Raw genomic sequence first — 22,865 nt, 5'->3', positions numbered from 1 at the left:
AGCCTTTGGGGCTGTATTTTTAATTTCTTGCATGTCTGCTTTTTAGCAGGCAACCATATATTTTGATGCTCATAGCGTCTGAACTCACCTTGAGCTTGAATCGCCTGTGTTTTAGCAGTTTATTCGGTCTTTGCAGACTATCACAATTATGGTGGGCATGCGGTGCTACCAGAGGGGCCAGGTTATCAATGCCTGCCTACCGTCAGTCTTGTCAGCTATGTCAAGTCCCATAAAGGATACTTAATGACAGGACAGACTCTATTTATGTAAATTGTCTATAATCCTTCCTAGCCTCTTATTTATGCTCTTACACCTCTGCAGAATTCTTTCCCCCAATTTGGTATTTCAGTATCAGAGCAAAAATAGAATGAGATTCTTTTTGGTAGACACATTCAGGGGAATATAGTTAGCCACTCTCCCAATAAACACCTTTGCAGAGAATGGTCCCTCCAGCCTCCACAGGTGAGAAGGCGGGGGGCCAGAGGGAGAAATTGCTTATCACAAGGTCCCACAAAAAAGGAAGAGGGACCAATTCACGGAGCCTTATGAAGTGTCCCGGGAGGGTGAGGGGGATTCCCTGGGATGCACTGGTGCTCCAGCTCAGGGCGCTGCATCAGAACCTCGGGAAAGAGGAAGGCAGTTCAGGTTTCTGAAGCACAGCCCAGAGGACACCAAGCGCAGCAGCTGCAGAGGGGTCAGATGCGCCAAACGTGCTCAGTCGCTCAGTCCTGTCCATCCCTTTGTGACCCCGTGGACTGTAGCCCACCAGGCTCCTCTGTCCATGGGGATTCTCCAGCCAAGAATACCGGAGTGGGTCGCCATGCCCTCCTCCAGGGGATCTTCCCAACCCAGGGATCGAACCCACGTCTCCCACATTGCAGGCGAATTCTTTACCACTGAGGCACCAGGGAAGCCCCAACAGGCGGGGGCAGGAGGGAACAACAAACAAGATCCTGGACTTCCTAAGTAAAACAAACCCACTTTTCTAGGGTTCTGGAAGCAGGTCGATGGGGAGCTCGATGTTGTAATAAAAGGAGAACCAAATCATACAAAAGGAGAGTGACTTCTAAAGACAAGGTTAAAGGAAGGTCTGCAGACATACAGGGAGAGAAAAAAGAAGAGAAAGTACCGCTCCCTGAACTCCCAAGGTCTGTAACTGAGGACTCTTGAGGCAGGAGGAGCCCCTGAGACAGAGAGGAGGGTAAAAAAAGAGTGGTTAAAAATTACCCAAGGCTGAGTAACTAGATTCCAACAAAAAAAATTTTTTTAAATACTAAGATAAAAGGGCTGCTGAGTATCACCAAATAATATGCTGAAATTGAACGAGTGGGATTATGGTCTGACAAATTATTACATAAATTAATGTAATCTTTACCTCTAAAGAGAAAGGTAAGAGAAACCATATTTAACCAAAGAAAGGTAAAGAGAAACCTTTAATTAACCAAAAGATTAAAAAAAAAATTATTCAGGACCAGAGCAACGAAAACCCAACATGGTCAGATCCATACTCAGATCTGAGCAAGGAGATGGGCAGCGATTTCTCTGGGGCTCAGAGAAATGCTCACAGCCCTCCTGACAGCTGGCAGAACAGGACTGGACCAGTCGTGTCACCCCAGGGGGCTGCGTCCACCTGATGCCGTATCTGTTCAAGTAAACCAGAGAGAAGTGTCATAAAGCCTAGTACTTTGATCTGAATATAGGTCCCCCTAAACTCAAGGTGATGGCCTTAGGAGCTGGGGCCACTGGGAGGTGACGAGATCATGAGAGTGGACCTCCCAGGATGGAATCAGTGTCCTTTTATAAGAGAGACCCCAGAAAGATCCCTACCCTTTCCTCCAGGTGAGAACACAGTGAGAAGACACGTCTACAAACCAGGAAGTAGGTCCTCATCAGACACTGAATCTGTTGGTGCCCAGATCTTGGACATCCAACCTCCAGAGCTGGGAGAAATCAATGTCTCTTGTTTATAAGCCCCTCTTTCCCATCTGTTACAGCAGCTGGAATGAAGAAAGATACCTAGGAGATCTTGCCAGACTTTCATCTCTGTCCTACAATCTCAAGATGCTTTGCCTTCATGCTGAGGATATTAAATTCTAATACAGAATTTAATCCCACGGCAGGGCACACTGTCTTAAAAGGTGAAAAATTAGCTGCAGTTTTGTCAGTACCCTCGGCCACCTGCAGAAGCTAAACACCTCCTAGTTTCAACAAGCAGAGAACAATAGTCTGTATGTGTGTTTCATTAGACCGAGAGGTACTTGGTTATGCCAGTAAGTTTATGGACAATAAATAGCACCATTAAAAGAACATAAAACATGTTTTTAAAGTGATCGTGTTGCTGGTAATTAAAGAGTGTATCATGTCCATTTCTGTTGGTAAGAAGTTAAGAGGCAATTAAAACCCGTCCTGACTCATCTTGAACTAGAAACCTAAGTGAAAACGAGGTGTCCACCTCTGCAGACTGGCCATCCATCTCATGGAAAGCGCAGGAGGAAAAGGGACGAGTGAAATACTCATCTCACAGGCTGAGGTAAGCACAGGCTTGGAGGGGCAGTCCTCTTTATTTATGCACCCCACATCCCCCCATTCCCTCCCCTTCTCCACCAGCCTCGGACCAGTGAGGAAAGGCTCGACTGTGCTTCTTCATAGACGCTGGGAAGTACTGTGGATTGAATGCTTGTGTCCTCCCAAAATTTGTATGTTGAAGCCCTAACCCCTTGATGTCATGGAGCTTTGGGAAGTAATTAGGTTTAGATGGGGTCAGGAGGGTAGGGCCCCCGTGATGGGATTAGTGCCCTGGCAAAAGGAGACACCAAAGAGCTCTCTTTCAAGTACATGCTCGCTCTCTGTCAACATACAGATAGAGATACACATATATATACATCTCCATGCACACACAGAGAAGAGGACAGGGGACTTCTCTGGCGGTCCAGTGGTTAACGCTTCATGCTTCCAGTGCAGGGGATGTGGGTTTGATCCTTGGTGGAGAAATAAGATCCCACATGTCATGCAGCACAGCAAGAAGATTAAAAAAGAAGAAGAGGCAGCCAGGTGAGGACCCAGCAAGAAGGCAGCCATCTACAAATCAGGAAGAGAATCCTCACCAGCACTCAACACTGCTGATGCTCTAACCCTGAACTCCCATCCTCCAGAACTGGGGATTTGTGTTTTCCAAGGCTCAAACCCCTCAGTCAATGGTATTTTGTTAAGGCAGCCCAAGCTAAGATAAAAAATAATGATTGTTTTTGGAATAAGAAACAGTTCATGTAGGAAGCATCTGAATTAGATTGAGAAACGTCTAGCTCCAGGCACTATCTAAAATAAAAAGAAGGGGGGGTTGGGGGGGGGTGGGTGACATAAAGATTTTGAAGGGAAAAGATATACAAAAGAATATACAGATAAGGATCTAAGGATTTTTCTTAAACCTCAGAAGTTTCATCTCTTTAGTTTCTGCAAAAACATGTCAGATTCTATCTGCTTTCTAAACCTCCAAAAACACAAAAGCAGGTGATGCGGGGGGAGGGAGGTGAGAGGGGGGTTCAGGATGGGGGTATACATGTATGCTGCTGCTGCTGCTAAGTCGCTTCAGTCGTGTCCGACTCTGTGTGACCCCATGGACTGCAGCCTATCAGGCTCCTCCAACCATGGGATTTTCCGGGCAACAGTACTGGAGTGGGGTGCTATTGCCTTCTTCCATATACATGCATACCTGTGGCCTATGCACGTTGATGTATGGCATAAACCATCACAATATTGTAAAGTAATTATATTCCAATTGAAATAAATTTAAAAATTAAAAGCAGGTGGGGCCTCTCAATGACCCCTGGACCTCAAGAGCCTACTTAAATTTCTTAGAAAATCAAATACAACCTTAATACTCTAATCACAGATTGAATATTTAGAAAACACCAATCACCTGAGTAACAGCAGCAAAGCAAACATGGCGAGACTCCCATTTTACAGATGTGAAAACTGAGGTTCCAAGTAGAGGAACTCACCCAGACGCTCTGCGGCCAGTGACAAAGTGGAAGGAGAGGCCCACTTGGACCCTGACTCCAAGCCCAGGTTCCTTCCCCTCTGTCAGGTTTCTCAAACTCTAGTCACATGGAGACCTTTTTAAAGGAAGAAATTCCCATCCTGAACACCACAGACCTCATATCCTGGAGCTGTCTCAGGAGTTAAAGAGATCGCATCTCTACTTGCTCAGAAGCTCCACTAACACTTCAGGGTAAAGTGAACAGCACAGTCTAGGGGTATCTCCACCAGGCTCTCCCCTCCAAATTGGCTTCCAAACTCCCATCAATGATTTGGTTCCTGGAAGGTGGACTTGGCTAATTCCTTCCTTCTGTCTTCTAGACACATTTGAATTTGTATTCAGTCAACTCACTTGACACATAGTTACTGAGCACCTACTATGTGCTAGACAGGGTGTCAGGGGGCACAGCAGAGACTGGGCCATGCACTTTGAGTTCAGCATCCAAGTTCTGGATGAAGTGAGGGCATGAGAAAGCAGTCTTCCAAAAGAGGAGACACACACAGAAAAGTTGGGGACCCCAGAGGAGGCCGCATGCCAGAAAATGAGCATATGAGGGGAGGCATCAGGGATGCGGGGCTGGAAAAAGAGCTCCAGATCTGTCAAATCATGCTCTGCCTTCCATTCAGCACTGAAGAAAGGGCACCTCTGGATTCCCCGTCCTGCCCTGATAACACCTGAATCACCAAGGACGCAGGAAGCCACTGCCCTCCCGTGATCACTGGCATTTCACCATCTTCCGTTCCCTCATCTGGTCTTTGCTAAAGCTGGACTCTCCTACCCCTCAGCACCTGCACCCCTGATGGCGGGTGGAGTGGGGTGGCCACACCCTCTCTCTAATCGCCCATCCACCATCCCGTGTTCTCGGATTCCATCCAGAAATGGGATGCAGGCTTCTCGCTGGCAGACAGCATAACAGCCAGCACCTTCTCCAGTGTTTCAAGACCTACTTGCCAGGTACTACTACCGCGTGTCCGACTCTGCGTGACCCCTAGACGGCAGCCCACCAGGCTCCCCCGTCCCTGGGATTCTCCAGGCAAGAACACTGGAGTGGGTTGCCATTTCCTTCTCCAACGCATGAAAGTGAAAAGTGAAAGGCAAGTTGCTCAGTCGTGTCCAACTCTTCGCGACCCCATGGACTGCAGCCTACCAGACTCCTCCATCCATGGGATTTTCCAGGCAAGAGTACTGGAGTGGGGTGCCATCGCCTTCTCCGCAACAGGTACTATCTACCACCTACTTCTATACCTCTACCTGTACTGAAGAGTTGAGAAATACTGTGTCCTTTAAGAAACAGAAAGTATCAGGAAAAGAAAGGAGTTGTCAGCTCAGCAAAGAGGATAGGGTGACCTGGCGCAGCCTCACTCTCAAAGTCCAGGCAGCCCTCCAGGCCTGCCGTTCCTGAATATTCCACCCTTGGCAGAAGGACCCCCGAGGATGGCAGAGACTGCGGATAGAGAAGCCTGAGAATACGGAACCTGTGGATGGGAAGATGGCGGACGCAGAACATCAAACCTGCAAATGCAGAAGGTCGACTGTACTGTGTTATTTTATACCAGGGACTTGAGCATCACTGGATTCTGGCATCTGTGGGGATCCTGGAACCAATCCCCTGTGGATACCAAGGGATGACGCTCTACCCAAAGTGCCCCTTATCTGCCCTCCTTGCCCACCCTTCCATCTCAACTTCTTACCACCTGTCAGTAATGAACACTTTCATTTACTTAAGTGTGTTTGGGAATAAGACAGTCTAGTGTTTTCTGTGCCAGTCTGAAAGCTGACTCCCACCTAGACTTCGGTCAAGGAAAGAGCACTGCCATCGTAGTTTAACAAGTCACATCGGGTCCTGAAACTAATTTATAGAAACCCAAAGGACTAGATTCTATTCCCAGGTGTTGGTCTGCTGAATCAGGTAGAAGTCAGAGTTCATCTTCTAACTATTGCATCTGAAGAACTCAAAATCATACTTGGGGTGACCTTTCACCTTTTAATTTCTTCTTTCCATCCACAGCCTTTCCTGTTGACAATTTACATGTTGAAAATATAAGTTCTTGATGAGGAATACCTTTCCCAAAGGCTTTAACTCTTCAGTGAAATGAACAATTCATGGTCAGAAAATTACTATGAGTAAATACAGTCTATTCTTGTCTTATAAAAACATCAAATTATCTTAGAGAGAGAGGTCTCTTCCTTTATTCAAGTATTTCCCTAGTTTCTAGAGGGACACTTTCCATTCTGGCCATTGAGTATGAGCAGAGGAGAGGGGCGTTACACAGAGTTTAAGAGCTATTAGTCATCCTTTGCTTTGCTATAAATTTATACTGGCAATTATATATTGCTCTTAAAATTTTACAGCAATTAGATACTGAACTAAGATTTACACACCCAACTTTCTACACGAAATAAATTTCTCCTGTTAGGTCATGAATCCCAAGGCAAACCTTGGGAGCTAAGGCCTCTCCTCACAAAACCGACAGGCCTTTCATTTGTAATCATATCCCCAGACTACTCAGGATATAAGTGGATTTCTTGCCTGCTTCTCATAACATTGACAAGAACAATACTAATAAAATACCACGTTACAGGTTTATACGCCTGTCAAATCCAACACAAATGCAAACACATGACATGGAGAACCAAGACACTTTTCAATTAAAGCTCTTGACTGATGGAAAAGGGAAATATGACTCCTCTGCTTCACTCCTCAAGACGAACTCTGGCAACTAAGATGGGAGGGGAAAGGCTCTGGCAATTTTAATGAAGGAAAGAGCCAACTCTTGGCTTGCAGTAAACCTGTGAAATTGACCAGAATGAAAATCAGCAAATTTGGGAAGATGTATTCCTTCCTTGGCATCTTTAATTCCATGAGAATCCAACATTTTTGTTCTACAGCTATCTATCAAAAAAGGTTGATAAGCCCAGTAGGAGGCAGCAGGGGAAATTGTGTGGAAGAAGAAGGGGACCTGGGAATCTGAATTCCAGCACATTCCTCCAAAAAACTGTGCAATCTTAGACAGGTAGCTTAAACTCAGTCTCAATTTTTCTCTGCCATAAGAGGAAATATTCACCCGAAACATGTAGCACTTTTTTGGAATCAAAATAAACAACCTAACAGATGTAAAATCACCTGGCAGGTAGAAAACATTCAAGAATGGTTATTTTTGTAAACTCTGAGGTTTGGGTATGTCAATTGGGTATGTCAGGAAGCATGATGTCATCTTCTACCCAATTAAATCTGTGGAAAGGCATTCGTCAAGGTACTTGAAGCTATTTGAAAATCTATGATGCACCAGTGGAAAAAAGCATGATGGTTTTCTTTTTTGCTATTTCCAGGTCAGGACAGATAATGTAACGATAAGCATTTTATTTGAATCTGCATTTTACTTGAATCTACAGATGAATGAATGGGTGGGTAGATGAATCTATGGATAGAAGGTTGGATGGGGGAATGAATGGATGGATGGATGAGCGGGTGAGTGGGTAGATGGATGGATGAATGAATGGACAGATGGATGGATGGCTGTGGGTAGAAGGGCAAATATTTCAGAACCTACTTGCAAGACTATCAAATTCCTAAAGAAAAGCAGAGAATATTGTCAAGTCCCCATGCACTGGGTCTTTTATTTCCAAACCAGTGATTCCAAAGGAACCAGATCAGCTTTTCCACAGCCTCCTGCTCTGCTTTCTCATTTCAGAACACTATTCATTGAGGTCTTGGGTTCCATTCACAACAGAGAGTGTTTCAAGTTAAAACACTTCCTGCACACAAGTACAAATGGGAAAGACACCACAGAGCTAACACATGTTCCAGAGAGACACCCAGGAAAATAATCACATCTCTTCCGACAACATTTGAGAACGGCTGAAGCTCCCGCCCCTTACCTGAAGGTGGGTCCATTCTGTATTTATTCTCTTGACACCAACCAACTGGTCGAAGTCTGTAATCCAAGTAAAACAACCACTGGTCATAGGATTCAGTGTCCTCCAATCCCACATAGCGAAGGCGTAATCTTCCTCCAGCATTCTCAAGCACACTAACTATCCAGTACTGAAAAGGGTTCTGAGAGTCCTGCAGCTCTATTAAGGAATCAACTGTAATGAGGTCTATAGGGCCTTTCCCTCGCAGAGGCTGTTTAAACAGAAGCAAAACTCCTTATTTTAAACTTTATTTTCAGGTTCTCATGGAAACAGATGACAGCAGAAGATATTTTTTTTTTTCCACACCATCATCCAAGCTATTGGCAAACAGTCTGGTGTTTCCCCTCCACCCCCACCCTCCCCTCCCACCCTCCACCCCTCCCACCCCACATCCATTTTTCCCAACTCAGTATCCAGCAACAAAACCACAAGCAAATACAAAATAACAGTGTGTGCTAAGTTCTCACCAAACAAATCACCCTTCCCAGACACAACTCCATTTGTGAGGGTGCTTTGAAGAAGCATTCCACCAAATTTGCCTCAAATTGGAAAACAAGTGGGAACAAAACGTCTACTTTTCCAAGCGATGGATCCATCTGATATGGGGCCATCAATTTCTACCTTGACTCAGCAGACGTCTGTCTTACGATGGCCCTGCTCTCATAATCAACACCCTCTCATACCATAAAGTGTTAATACGTGTGGAGGACATTCTTGATGAATGCCTAATACACACTAATAATCAGCTGAATTAGACTACTGGTAACTTGTACACTTCACCCCACCGTTGGTTTGGAGAATGTATATAATGTCTGCCCCTTCCAAGCAACCTTCTTAGCACATGTTTGCATATGAAAAGGGTGTTTGTTCAGCCAGCCCTGTAGGCAAATATGCTTAAAAAATTAACAAAGTAAGACAATCTGTCCTTTTGAAAGGGTGAGCAACCATTACTTTGATTTGTCAACCAAACAATTCAATTAGTAGCCACCAAGATACAAAACTACATTAGGCAAAATCATCACAAAACAAAGACAACCCTGTATGAGTCTGTGGTGTTCCAAAATTTCAGTATCATTTATGAAAGGCAGGAAATTTATGGTTAATGTTAAGAGAATAATGAGACTGTCAAACTCTGTGTCATATTCTTGGTCATTCATTGTGTTTTCCCCTTCTCAGGGGCATTCTTCAAAAACAGATTTGGTAACTCAATAATGATTTATGACAGTGAAGTCCTCTTATATACTGTTCTGGTACATAAATATTAAAATATATCAGAATAAAATTATTTTCAAGTAACCCATTTTTTCTTCAGTACCTTAAAACGACCTTAACCACATTTAAATATGGTTAGTCATTTCTCCTCTTGTTTTACAAGAGGGACTAATTCAAATATGATTTAACACGTGTGTTTAAAAACTGGGGCGATGCATAAATAAAACAGCTAATCATTTATCAACACACTTTGAGGCTACACCCCAGCATATGAATGCTTAGTTGTCACTTCAACAAAATAGTTATTCTACAGGATTTTATATGCATTCACAAACATAAGATGGACTGTTAAAGGTACAGGATAGTAGGTAACCATCCTACCATGTTATTCACAAAAGCAAATTTTCCACTTATGGACTGGACCACACGTGGAGACACTTGGGTCCCATTAGAATCAGTCCTCTAAGTGATTCGGGCAAAGACACGATGTTACTTTGCACACTGATGTCCGTGTGGACTCATGCACCCATAGAAGGATATATGCAAAGGTGCTCTTAGCTGTGAGCTCGTGTTAACTGTGCAGCTTCAGATGACAGAGAATAGCTGGATAACAATACATACACCTTCTAGAAGGCTGGCAGGGGCCGTCCGGGAACCAGTCAAATCCCGAATGAGAAATTCTGTCCAGTCTGTATACTTCTCTTTGATAGCTGGTGAGACAAAGGAGAAAAAACACACACACTTCAACAAAGCAGTGGAGCACCCCAGCACCTCTGCGTATATATGAGTTCTTTCATGACGTTTCTTCATTTTAGATGCCGTACTTAAAGGAAGAACTAAAATGGCAACAAGGGACCTGCCGGCAGTGGGTAATGGTCTCATCGAACACGTGCCTAGGTTTCGCTGGGCATCAGAAAGGTCAGAGAACATGAGACCCTGCAGTCTGATGTCTGTTTAGAGACTTCTGTAAACAACCAAGGAGATATTTCAAAGCACAGAATCTAGGAGGCTCCAAGAAGAAAGAGGGAATGGAAGAATCGGAGAAAGTTTTCCAGGTGGAAAATAAAGCCAGGCTCTGAATTACAAAAACATATTACTCACGCAGAGAGGAGAAAGGAGGGATTTTCAGGCTGAGAGGAACGGCATCTGCTAATGAGAGCAATGAAGGGAGGGAGGAGATGGAGAAAGAACGTCCCTCAGCAGCACACGGTCTGGCTGGAGCACAGAACGTAATGCTAAGTGGCAGGAACAAAGCTACAGACAGCCCAAAAAGTCAGCACCCATGTTTAATGAACAGGAAATGTCTATGTGAAATCTAAATTTAAAAAATTATATAAATTAACTTATTTACAAAACGGGAAGACGCTCACCAATTTCCAAAACTGAGTTACCGAAGGGGAAACGTGGCAGGGGGTATAAATTAAGACTTTGAGATGAAACATATACACACTACTATCAATATATATAAACCAACAAGGACCTACTATATAGCACAGGGAACTCTACTCAATATTCTGTAATAACATATATTAGAAAAGGATCTGAAAAAGAATGGATATGTGTATACATATAACTGAGTAACTTTGCTGTACATCTGAAACTAACACGCCATTGTAAATCAACTATTTTGTTGTTTAGTGACTAAGTCATGTCCAACTCTTTATGACCTCATGGACTGAAGCATGCCAGGCTTCTTCCCTACCCTTCGCAATCTCCCAGAGTTTCTCAAATTCATGTCCACTGAGTCGGTGACACCATCCAACCATCTCATACTCTGCTGCCCCTTTCTCCTTCTGCCTTCAATCTTCCCCAACATCAGGGTCTTTTCCATTGAGTCAGTTCTTATCAGGTAACCAAAGTATTGGAGCTTCAGCTTCAGCATCAACTACATGCCAATAGAAAAGTTTTTAAACCAGGAAACCTCTGCATAAAATCAATCTGAAAGCAGCATAAAGGCTTGAAGGGAAACAAAGGAAGCCAATGGCAGAGAAGTCAAGGTAGAGGCTGCTGTTCTTAGTGCAAATGTGACAGGGCCCCAAAGAGCACAAAAAGCACTGCATTTAAGACACCTTTCTAAAAAGATGGGCTTCCGGGGTAGCTCAGGTGGTCAAGAATCTGCCTGCAATGCAGGAGACCCAGATTTGATCCCTGGGTCAGGAAGATCCCCTGCAGGACAGCATGGCAACCCACTCCAGTATTCTTGCCTGGAGAATCCCATGGACAGAGAAGCCTGGCAGGCTACAGTCCATGGGGTTGCAGAGTTGGACGTGGCTGAGCAACTTCCACTCCACACTAGGTTCTTTCAAAGCAAGATGCAACTATTTAGCTGAAACCTAAAGGAACAGAGTTATTACCAAAGGAAACCAGGCCATATGAGTGGTGGCAAAGTTCATGGTGTAGGGAAGACCTGGGCTCTGAGCTGGGCTCTGCCATCACTGGCTACATGACTTCAATCCATCCAATTTCTCTTGTATTCTTTCCTCTGATGCTACAACATGTTGCCTGTGTGATGCTATAAGGATTAAAGGAGATACACCTGCTGGTAAAATATAACCGTATCTGGCACATTTATGCAATTAACAGCCTCTCTAGTTCTGTTACAAATGTATATTAAATTATTACACATTCTTATCCAATATTTATTACTGCTGCTGCTAAGTCACTTCAGTCGTGTCCGACTCTGTGCGACCCCATGGACAGCAGCCCACCAGGCTCCCCCGTCCCTGGGATTCTCCAGGCAAGAACACTGGAGTGGGTTGCCATTTCCTTCTCCAATGCATGAAAGTGAAAAGTGAAAGGGAAGTCGCGCAGTCATCTCCGACTCTTCATGCCCCCATGAGCTACAGCCTACCAGGCTCCTCCGTCCATGGGATTTTCCAGATGAGAGTACTGGAGTGGGGTGCCATCGCCTTCTCTGATATTTATTACTGAGTCCCACAAACTCCAGATTGAAACTTTCAACATGCTTTGGCATGGTCCCACCTGCTAATGCAATATCACATGGGACATGAGGATTCAACAAATGAATTTTGGGGACTTCCCTGATGGTCCAGTGGTTAAGCCTTCTCTTCCAATGCAGGGGTATGTGGGTTTGACACCTGGTCAGGGAACTAAGATACCACATGCCATGGGATGTGGCCAAAAAAAAAAACTGCAAAAAAGAATGATACGTGTTTTTAAAAAATGCATTTGGGGGGCAACACAAACATTCAGCCCATAGGAAGGGCTGATTTAGAAATGCCATTTCCTTTTCAAGGCAATCTTCCCAATTCTGGGATCGAATCCATGTCTACCGCATTAGCAGGCAGGTTAATTACCACTAGTGCCACCTGGGAAGCCCCTTGAGCACAAAGCTTATTTTATTAAAGAAATGAGGCAGTGGAGAATCCTGAATTATAAATGGAAGCACCTACATGTACTATTAAAAATAAAAGACCATAGAGGTCTTGCTCTTGGATATTTTTTTTTTTTCATTTTAGAGAGCTATTTTATTTTTTTATACCTTTATTTTTTATTTTATTTTATTTATTTTTTATTTTTTTTTTTTTTTTTAAACTTTACAAAATTGTATTCGTTTTTAAAGGAAAGAAATCTGTATTAATATTTCACAGAGGGTCCAAATTAAATTGTTCCTACAATCAAAAGAACAGATCATAAAATGATTCAACAGGGTTAATAAGCTCCTTCTATGTGCGTGGACCACATTACATACTACTAGGGTTCAAACGTATAGAGAACAGTATTTCTGTCTAAAAACAGCTTAGATGAAGATACAGCTTGTAAAGAGTGTCATAAAAGTCACACACACACATATTCCTTAGAACTTAAAAATATACAGAATGGAGGAAAAGTTTGTATTCAAACTTTTAGAACTCTTTCCACTGCAATAAATATACTTGAATAATTACAAATAAAACACCCAAGAGGGTAACTTCTGGGTGGTAGGGGAGTGGAGGTTCCACTAGAGAAATTGCCAAACTGAGCTGTCTTCTGAGGTGGCTGCACACTGCACGCGGCTTTGAGATGGAGATGCTCCCCACGCCATTCCCAACCTCCCACACCCCTGGGGCCACCCCGCCCCGCTCCCCTTGTCTCTCTGCGCTGCTCTTCTCTTCCCCTTTCTCTTCCAAAGGGCTGCGTTATGGCTCTGCGCCTCCTCCTCCTTCTTCATAGAAACACTTTCCCCGTCTGTCCCCAAACGACCCCTCTTCATCTCGCATCCTCCCCCATCTTCCCTACCTTCCACGATACACAACTGTCCTCTCCTGGGATCCCCCATCCTCTCCCTTCCTAGACCTAGTATAACTTATAATTACATATTCATACTCGTTTGTCCAATGACAGTCCCCATCTGATGCCTCCACGAGCCTGGGAACCATCACATCTCTGCATTATCCCTGTATCCCCTGTAGTAACTGCATGCTGCTGCTGCTGCCGCTAAGTCACTTCAGTCGTGTCCGACTCTGTGCGACCCCATGGACTTCAGCCTACCAGGCTTCTCCGTCCATAGGATTCTCCAGGCAAGAACACTGGAGTGGGTTGCCATTTCCTTCTCCAAACAACCGCATAGCAGGTGTTTAATAAAATGTCACCGGAGGGAAGGACTGACCGATTAACAGTTTTATAAACTGAGTCTTCTTTCTTTTTCTTTGAGCCACACTGCACAGCATATCGGAGAAGGCAATGGCAACCCACTCCAGTACTGTTGCCTGGAAAATCCCATGGACAGAGGAGCGTGGTGGGCTGCCGTCCATGGGGTTGCACAGAGTCGGACACGACTGAAGCGACTTAGCAGCAGCTCAGCATATCAGATCTTAGTTCCCTGACCAGGGATCAAACACCACGCCTTCCCTATGTTGGAAGCACAGAGTCTTAATCACTGGACTACCAGGTAAGTCCAAATTGTGTCTGTTTTTTAACTAATCTTGGGATGCAAAAGAACTCGTTGAATTCAGATAAGGAACCCCTGCTACCATGGATGTTACACAGACCTTTCAATAAAAAATATGATTTAGCACCGCAGTACACATTATCGTTGTTGCTGTTCAGTCATTAAGTCATGTCCGACATTCACAAAAGAACTGACACTGCATTTTGCTTCTTCTTGTGTTTGCCTGGCTTATAATTGCTTACACATGATGTAAATTATCAAATAAGATTTTAGTTTCAGCACACATCACCCAGAAAGCGGCTAAGTGTTAGTTGCTCAGTCGTGTCCAACTCTTTTCAACTCCATAGACTGTAGGCCACCAAGCTCCTCTGTCCGTGGAATTCTCTAGGCAAGAACACTAGAGTGGGTTGCCATTCCCTTCTCCAGGGGATCTTCCCAACCCAGGGCTCAAACCCAGGTCTCCTGCATAGTAAGCAGATTCTTTACCATCTGAGCCACCAGGGAAGCCCAGAAAGCCAGAGGTCATTCATTTAATTGAGTGGGCATTAAACACCTTATGAGAGAGTACAGAAATTTAATATTTCTTGAGTTCTCCTTTTGGGTGAGTACATGCTACTATGCCATTAGGCAACACTGACACCATTCATTTTAGACAAGGGCATCACCCAGAGATTAAAGAAACTCAAGATACTGTATATTCATAGCTTAATCCCCAAGGGACCAGCTGCTTTCTCTGAAGTGCCCTAGGACCTCTGAGCCCTAGAAACAGCCATAATTTACACAACAAAAGCCATAAAGATAAGACCTATTTATAACATTCTCAAGGTATAACTCATATTACTCTGCATCATATCTTTAAGAGCCTAGAAGATAAACAGCCTCTAAAACTATTAGAAGAAATTTAAAACCTTATCATTGTTCACTAGAGATTTTTATCCAATAAAATATGGAATTTCACTCAATATTGTACATTTTCTTCTTCTCTAGCTGTCATATCCCATTTATAGACATTTCTGCTCTCGCTTTAAACGTTTTCTTGCTTTTAAAGAACACCCTTCCAAAGAGACAGGGATTTTTTTTTCTCTCTACTAGGAAAAATTTCCTGCAGCTCTTTTATTGGCTATCACTGCAGAGAAAGTGTCAAGACTGAACTGATATATCCACAAGGGTCCAGGCCTCTAAGTTGAATGGAATAAGACACTTTGTTTATTAGGTTTTACTCTCATATTCTCTTTCTCTCCCTCACACCACTTGTTTCTTTCTATACTTTCTTAGCTAAACAGTTTCTAAATTTCTCAGGGCTCCCCATTGAGAGTACATTTTAAAAAGAAATAAGCTTGTAAAAAACTTAAATTCACCTGCCCCTCATATGTATCTGAGCACATGATTCAGTCTAACTTTCAACAGCTGTCACATTGCTGTGTGTAATGGTTAATTTTATGTGTCCACCTGGCTGGACCATGGTACCCAGATATTCGGTCCAACACTATCCTGTCTCCAAGAGGATATCTTTGGGGAAGATTTACATTTAAATTGGTGGATTTTTGAGTCAAATGGATTCCCTGGTGGCTCGGATGGTGAAGAATCCACCTGCAATGCAGGATACCTGGGTTCAATCCCTGGGTCAGGAAGATCCCCTGGAGAAGGGAATGACAACCTACTACAGTATTCTTGCCTGGAGAATCCCATGGACAGAGGAGCCCGGTGGGCTACAGTCCATGGGATCGCAAAGGAGTTGGACACGACTGAGCGACTAAACTTTCACTTTTGCTACTTTCTGAGTAAAGCAGATTGCCCTCCTTAATGTGGTGGGCCCTCATCTGATCACTTGAAGGCTCCCCTGAGCAAGTAGGAATTATGAAGAAATCAAAGGAGAACTAAATAAACACACCAATATTCTTGCTCGTGGATAGGAAGACTCAATTTTATCAAGATGTCAGTTTGCCCAATCTGACAGATTCAATGCAATCCACATCAAAACCTCAGCACATTATTTTGTGGATACTGAAAAACTGACTCTAAAGTTTACACAGAGAGAGGCAAAAACCCGAACAACCAATACAATACTGAAGGAGAGCAAAGTGGGAGGGTCTTGTGAATGGCAAGTGAGATCACCCACAGGAAGTTCTTGGCAGAGGCTGCTGCTGCTGCTAAGTCTCTTCAGTCGTGTCCGACTCTGTGCGATCCCATAGACGGCAGCCCACCAGGCTCCCCCATCCCTGGGATTCTCCAGGCAAGAACACTGGAGTGGGTTGCCATTTCCTTCTCCAATGTAGGAAAGTGAGAAGTGAAAGTGAAGTTGCTCAGTCGTGTCTGACTCTTAGCGACCCCATAGACAGCAGCCCACCAGGCTCCCCCATCCCTGGGATTCTCCAGGCAAGAATACTGGAGTGGGTTGCCATTTCCTTCTCCAATGCATGAAAGTGAAAAGTGAAAGTGAAGTCGCTCAGTCGTGTCCGACTCTTAGCAACCTCATGGACTGCAGCCTACCAGGCTCCTCCGTCTATGGGATTTTCCAGGCAAGAGTACTGGAGTAGCCATTGCCTTCTCCATGGCAGAGGCTAAGTGTTACTAAATAACAGAAATGGGGGAGAAAGTGGGTAGGGGAGTTGAAGTGGGAGGAGGGGAAGGGACAGGGTCCTATGGACCAAGAGGAGTGGTGGTAACATCACCACACCCCATCTGATGCACTGTGATGAGGAAATAATCCAATTTTCAAAATGAATCATTTTCATTTGGAAGCTACCTTTTTAGATTTCAAAACTGAAACTAAACCATCATCAAAGATCACATAATTGCTTACTGCAGACACAGAAAACGGAATCAAATTTTAAATCAGTTATAATTATTTGAGCGTCTTCTTGTGTGCTTGATGGGGCTTCCCAGGTGACTTGAGTGGTAAAGAACCTGCCAGCCAATGCGTGAGATATAAGAGATGCAGGTTTGATCGCTGGGATGCGAAGATCCCCAGGAGTGCATGGAACCCACTCCAGTCTTCTTGCCTGGAAAATCCCAGGACAGAGGAGCCTGTCCTCATGGAGGGCTATGGTCAATTTAGTCACAAAGAGCTGGATATGACTGAACTGAAGTGACTTAGCATGCATGCCCAGTGCTTGATGACTACAAGAATCAACTAAGGAGAGCGTGACACTCCAGTGGACAGATATAGGAGGGCGGTGTTTGCAACAAGTTTCTCCACATGCTGCACCCCACCCCACACACACAGCTGTAATCTCCTCTCTGGGCTGTACACACTGGTATTCCCAATACAGAAAATGCTCCCTTTGGCCGGGCAGCTGAATCCATCCTAAATGAGGTTAACAGGGAGGTCTGTGTTTGGTCACACACCCTATATCCAGAGGCCTCACTCACAATAATCCATGATTTGTCTTCAACCACAAGGAAGTGCATGAGTTTTGCTTCATAAAATAATAATGGGACTTCCCTGGTGGTCCAGTGGCTAAGACTCCATGCTCCCAATGCAGGGGGCCCAGGTTCAATCCCTGGTCAGAACACTAGATTCCACATGTCGAAACTCAGAGTTCACACGCAGCAACTAAAGATCCCATGTGCTGCAACTAACACCAGGACACAGCCAAATAAGTATTTTTAAAAAGAAAAGAATAGAATTAGGACTCCAGGCAACCTGGAGAGACCCAGCCTCTCAGTGACATCCACCAGCCATTCTAATCAGGAGGTTTTATAGGAGCCAGACAATTAACATGCTCTGTGCTTTGAGCTTCTCCTCAGAGCCTTGCTCCAAAGCCAGACCACCATGTCTGCATTCACCTTTTTGGAGTAGCCCTGAAAGCCCTGCCAGAGATGCAAACCCACCTGCCACGTATGACTCTGGTCCAGCTAGTGCTGGCTTCTCCATCTCTTGGGTTGCCATATTTGTTTGGACTGCTGGGACTGTCACTCGAACAAAAGCCCGGCAGCCAGGTCAGGTCTCTCCTCCCAGACCCGGTCATCACTAAAGTCTCAGACTGACTGTTTATTATATCTCCAAAGCAAAGATTCTTAATATACAGTGTGTGACTGCCTTCATGGCATTCATGAAACTGAGTACAGTGAAACTGTCAGTGAATTTCACCAAACTGAAAGCTCATAAAATTGAATACAAAATTATGCATGCGTGTGTACCTGTGCCCATGTGTTGAAGGCCTCTTCCAAGAACTTTCATTGAGTTCATCAGATTCTCAAAGGGCTATGTGACCCCAGCAAGACTAAGAACAATTACAGGCTTCAAAATCAAACGTTTGGTTACCAAAGAGGAAATGGGGGAGGATAAATTAGGAGTTTGGGATTAACACACGCACTGTACTTACCATATATAAAAATGATAAGCAACGAACTCTACTCAGGGACTTTACTCAACATTCTGTAACGACTTATGTGGGAAGAGAATCTAAAAATAACTGAATCAACTGCTGTACACCTGAAACTAACACAACATTGTAAATCAACTATGCTCCAATATACAGTAAAAATTAAATGGAAAAAAAGAACAGAGACAATACTATGTTAAAATGCGGCTGCGATGTAAGTCACTAGACTGAGTTCCTTGCGGCTCTTTCTTATCATCTTTGTTGATCCTGCTGCCCAGCACAAAGAACCCCATATAGCTGTCCAAAGTGAAGCAGCTTTTATCACCTTTCTCCAACTCAACAGGTTTAAGACACTACCGTTCTGATTACAGACACCTAGTGAGTGTTCCTTAGGCACCAAGTACTTTCTCATATAGCAACTCAGTGCTTCCAAAACTCCAATGAACTAGTTATTTTCATCCACATTCCACACACACAAAAAGAGATTCAAATAGACTAAGCAGACCTGTATCACAGTTGGTGGCAAATATATTCAAAGAGTGCATTTATAACAGACAGATTTCCATTAACTCACATAATATGCATAAAAGTTCCATTTTTAGAACAGTAACTCCTCCAAACACATATATAATTAAGGAAATAAAACAAATGTGAAACCCACATTATTTCAGAAATTAAGAACATGAAACACTACTCAAAAAACCTTTAGATCCTGATCAGACTTCTCAAAACTACTTTTTGTATTCTTTAAAAGATTTGTATCACTAGGTAAACACATTTTAAATAAATAATTGGAAAACTGCCAGCAATGACACCTCATGAAATATTATTTCCCTTAGAATGGAATTTTTTAAGAGTAATACTTCGTGAAAAGTCTTAACTGAGTACTGCTTTCTTAAGAGAGTCAAATTTGATGACATGCTAATTATAATCATTAAAAAAGGTATCATCTTTAAATACATCTCACTGAAGTGTGTTTCTACCTAGGATGAGCAAAACACAAGAAAAGAGATGCGATGAATGCAATGTAAGTATTCAATGTGAGATCTGACATATTTATGATATGCAATGAAATTCCCCTTATTAAAGTCAAGTTCAAGAAGATTCAGAACATGTTCTTCAAGAGAAGAGTGTGATTCATACATAATGAGTCAGGTCCAACTGTGAGTGCCAAGGGCTTGCAGGCATTCTACAAGTAATGGACAAACTCAGTGACCTGAGAGTCATGCCTGAATATAAAACATGGCCCCAGAGCTGCTTAAACTCTCTAAACCTGCCATGTGTGAGAAGACGAATAAAATAGAAACTCTCTTCTACCAAAGCGCCCTATAAAAACACTGAGATTCTCTCTCTCAAGTACTAGAAAACAGAAGTGTTAGTCTCTCAGTCGCATCGGACTCTTTGTGACCCCACGGACTGCAGCCCGCCAGGCTCCTCCGTCCATGGGATTTTTCCAGGCCAAGAATACTGGAGTGGGTTGCTATTTCCTTCTCCAAGAAAACAGAATTTGCTGGCAAAATGGAAAACACATTCCTGAAAATAGATTTATTATCTAGCTATTGTAGTTTAAGTCCTTTCTATCCCTACAGTCTACGAGGACATTATTCAGTTCAGTTTAGTTCAGTGGCTCAGTCGTGTCTGACTCTTTGTGACCCCGTGAATCGCAGCACGCCAGGCCTCCCTGTCCATCACCAACTCCCAGAGTTTACCCAGACTCATATCCATTGAGTCGGTGATGCCATCCAACCATCTCATCCTCTGTTGTCCCCTTCGCCTCCTACCCTCAATCTTTCCCAGCATCAGGGTCTTTTCAAATGTGTCAGTTTTTCGTATCAGATGGCCAAAATATTGGAGTTTCAGCTTCAACATCAGTCCTTCCAATGAACATCTAGGACTGATCTCCTTTAGGATAGACTGGTTGGATCTCCTGCAGTCCAAGGGACTCTCAAGAGTCTTCTCCAGAACTGCAGTTCAAAAGCATAAATTCTTCAGTGCTCAGCTTTTTTATAGTCCAACTCTCACATCCATACATGACCACTGGAAAAACCATAGCTTTGACTAGACAGAAAATGTCTCTGCTTTTTAATATGCTGTCTAGGTGGGTCATAACTTTCCTTCCAAGGAGTAAGCATCTTTTAATTTCATGGCTGCAATCACCATCTGCAGTGATTTTGGAGCCCAGAAAAATAAAGTCAGCCACTGTTTCCCCTGTTTCCCCACCTATTTGCCATGAAGTGATGGGACCGGATGCCATGATCTTAGTTTTCTGAATGCTGAGCTTTAAGTCAACTTTTTCACTCTTCTCTTTCACTTTCATCAAGAGGCTCTTTAGCTCTTCTTCACTTTCTGCCATAAGGGTGGTGTCATGTGCATATCTGACATTATTACTGACCTGTAAATTTTCTCATCATGTAGCAAAATCTATTACTGAATTTTAACTTTTTTTTAAAACACATCTTGTGTGAAATGAAAAGAGTCACTGACAACTCAAAATTACAGAGGTGGAATGGTATCTAAATTACAGGTCTGCAAAATGGAGAACAATCTCAACATATAATCTCACTCTTTTCACATATTTTTTCCCTTAAAAATCTTTCTGCTCTGAAAAACTCTATGTAGCAAGGTTCAAATATCAACTTCTTTCTGTGAAGGCCAAGGGCAAACGCTGCAACAGAAGACAACTGTCTGATGCCAGGACATACCTGGGCTTTCCAGGTGGCACTAGTGGTAAAGAACCGGTTTGCCAATACAGGAGACATAAGAGATGAAGCTCTGATCCCTGGGTAGGGAAGGGTCTCAGGAGGAGGGCACGGCAAGCCACTCCAGTATTCTTGCCTCGGAAATCCCATGGACAGAGGAGCCTGGCAGGCTACAGTCTATACAGTCACAAAGAGTCAGACATGACTGAATTGACTCAGCACGGGCATGCAGAACAGAACTATTTGGAAAGAGGTTAAGCAAGTGTCAGGAAGCAGGTGGGGCCAGACTTGCAGGACACAAAGCAGAGTGGAAAGATTAAGTATTAACAGATAGGGGTTAAGACTGGGACTTCTCTGGTAGTCCAGTGGTTGCACTCTGCGCTTCCAGTGCAGGGCTGTGGGTTCAATCCGTGGTCAGGGGAGAAGATCCTTCATGCTGCGCAAAGCATCCTCCCAAAATTAAAAAAAAAAAAACAACACAATGTCTTCCATATTGCTGAACCCAGTGGCCAATTCCCAATCATATATGTACTTGACATAATCAAGAGCATTGGGTAAGTAAGATCACACTCTCCTTTTTGAGACATTCTTCACTTAGTGTTACATTCTGAATGCTTTGGTCCAGCCTCCCCAAAAATACTTATGTTGAAATCCAAACCCCCAAGGTGGATGGTGTTAGGAGCTGAGGCCTTTAGGAGGTGATGAGGTCAAAAGGATGGCGCCTCCAAGAATGAGATCAGTGTCCTTGTAAGAGACCCCAGAGAGCTCCTGAGCCCCTTCCTCCATGTGAGAAGCGGGTAGTCTGCAGCCCAGAACCCAACCACGCTGGCCCCCTACTCTCACAGTCTCCAGAACCGTGAGAAATAAATATGCTGCTTACAAGCCACTCAGTTTATGGTACTTTGTTAAATCAGCCCCAACCGGCCATAACATTGAACCTTGACCCTTAGTGTTCCCCCGAAGTTCCTGAACAGCACAAACAGAATTCAATGCCTATTCCAAAAACAGAGATACCTAGGCAATTAGCTCGATTCCTGTTATAAGAAAGGAGAATAAGAGTGACTGATTAAAAAGAACATTCCAAAGTGTGGGAATCATGATTTAAAACCATAAACCAGTTTGTTATTAAAGACAGACTGTTCAGAAAGAACCCAAATTACTACATGCTGTTTCCTCCCAGTGAAGAACAATGCGGCAGTCATGGTGCCTCAAACGAAAACTATAAATTTGGTGGGTGGGCACCGAGAGTATAGAAGGAGGTGTATTTTACTGTATGTATCTCTCTCTCTCATGATCCTCAATAACTGAATAGGAGATTTCAAAAAAATTAATCCCTTAGGATTTTGTCCTCTGTGATTCTTAAAACCAACCAAAAATGCTCCCATAGTATATCACAAAATATTTCAATAAAAGTTTGCAAAGGGGTCAGAATTCATGAAGGAAGAGTCTGTCCCAGCAGTTGGGCAGTAATTCATTCTGTGTGCTTGCCATAAATCTGACCTGCTCTATTATATAAACAGAATTCATTTGTAGTATTGTATGTGGCAATTCTTGAAACAGTCAGCTGTCAACAGAGCCTGGACAAATTCTCCCGATTTTTCTTCTATCAATCACACAAGGTCAAACGATATTTGTAGAAATGAAGCTTTACTAAGTAACAATTATTTTTAAGCAATAAAACCTAACAGATACTAATTTATGGTTTTCTTCCTGTTACCACTAAAACCGTATTTAGATGAGATATATAGCTATTTAACAAAACAAAAACTTTGGGTCAGCTCTGG

The 22,865-nt window shown here is 43.4% G+C and overlaps 1 protein-coding gene across 3 annotated transcripts in view; it reads right to left on the bottom strand.

Moving 5' to 3' along the window:
• SFMBT2 (Scm like with four mbt domains 2) overlaps positions 1-22,865 on the bottom strand; it is a 177,850-nt gene that overhangs the window by 92,228 nt on the left and 62,757 nt on the right. For 2 of the 3 annotated variants that reach the window (XM_070380908.1, XM_070380909.1), the window contains exons 5-6: positions 9,785-9,873; positions 7,916-8,162 (exon numbers count right to left, since the gene is read on the bottom strand). In XM_070380908.1, coding sequence (XP_070237009.1) covers positions 7,916-8,162; positions 9,785-9,873 — 336 coding nt within the window. Of the gene's footprint in view, positions 1-7,915; positions 8,163-9,784; positions 9,877-22,865 lie in introns of those variants that run through there. The other variant, XM_070380910.1, reaches the window with a different exon arrangement.

This window comes from Bos mutus, chromosome 13 (assembly GCF_027580195.1).
Source record: "Bos mutus isolate GX-2022 chromosome 13, NWIPB_WYAK_1.1, whole genome shotgun sequence".
Classification (NCBI taxonomy): domain Eukaryota; kingdom Metazoa; phylum Chordata; class Mammalia; order Artiodactyla; family Bovidae; genus Bos; species Bos mutus.
This window is presented reverse-complemented; position numbering and strand designations above follow the sequence as displayed.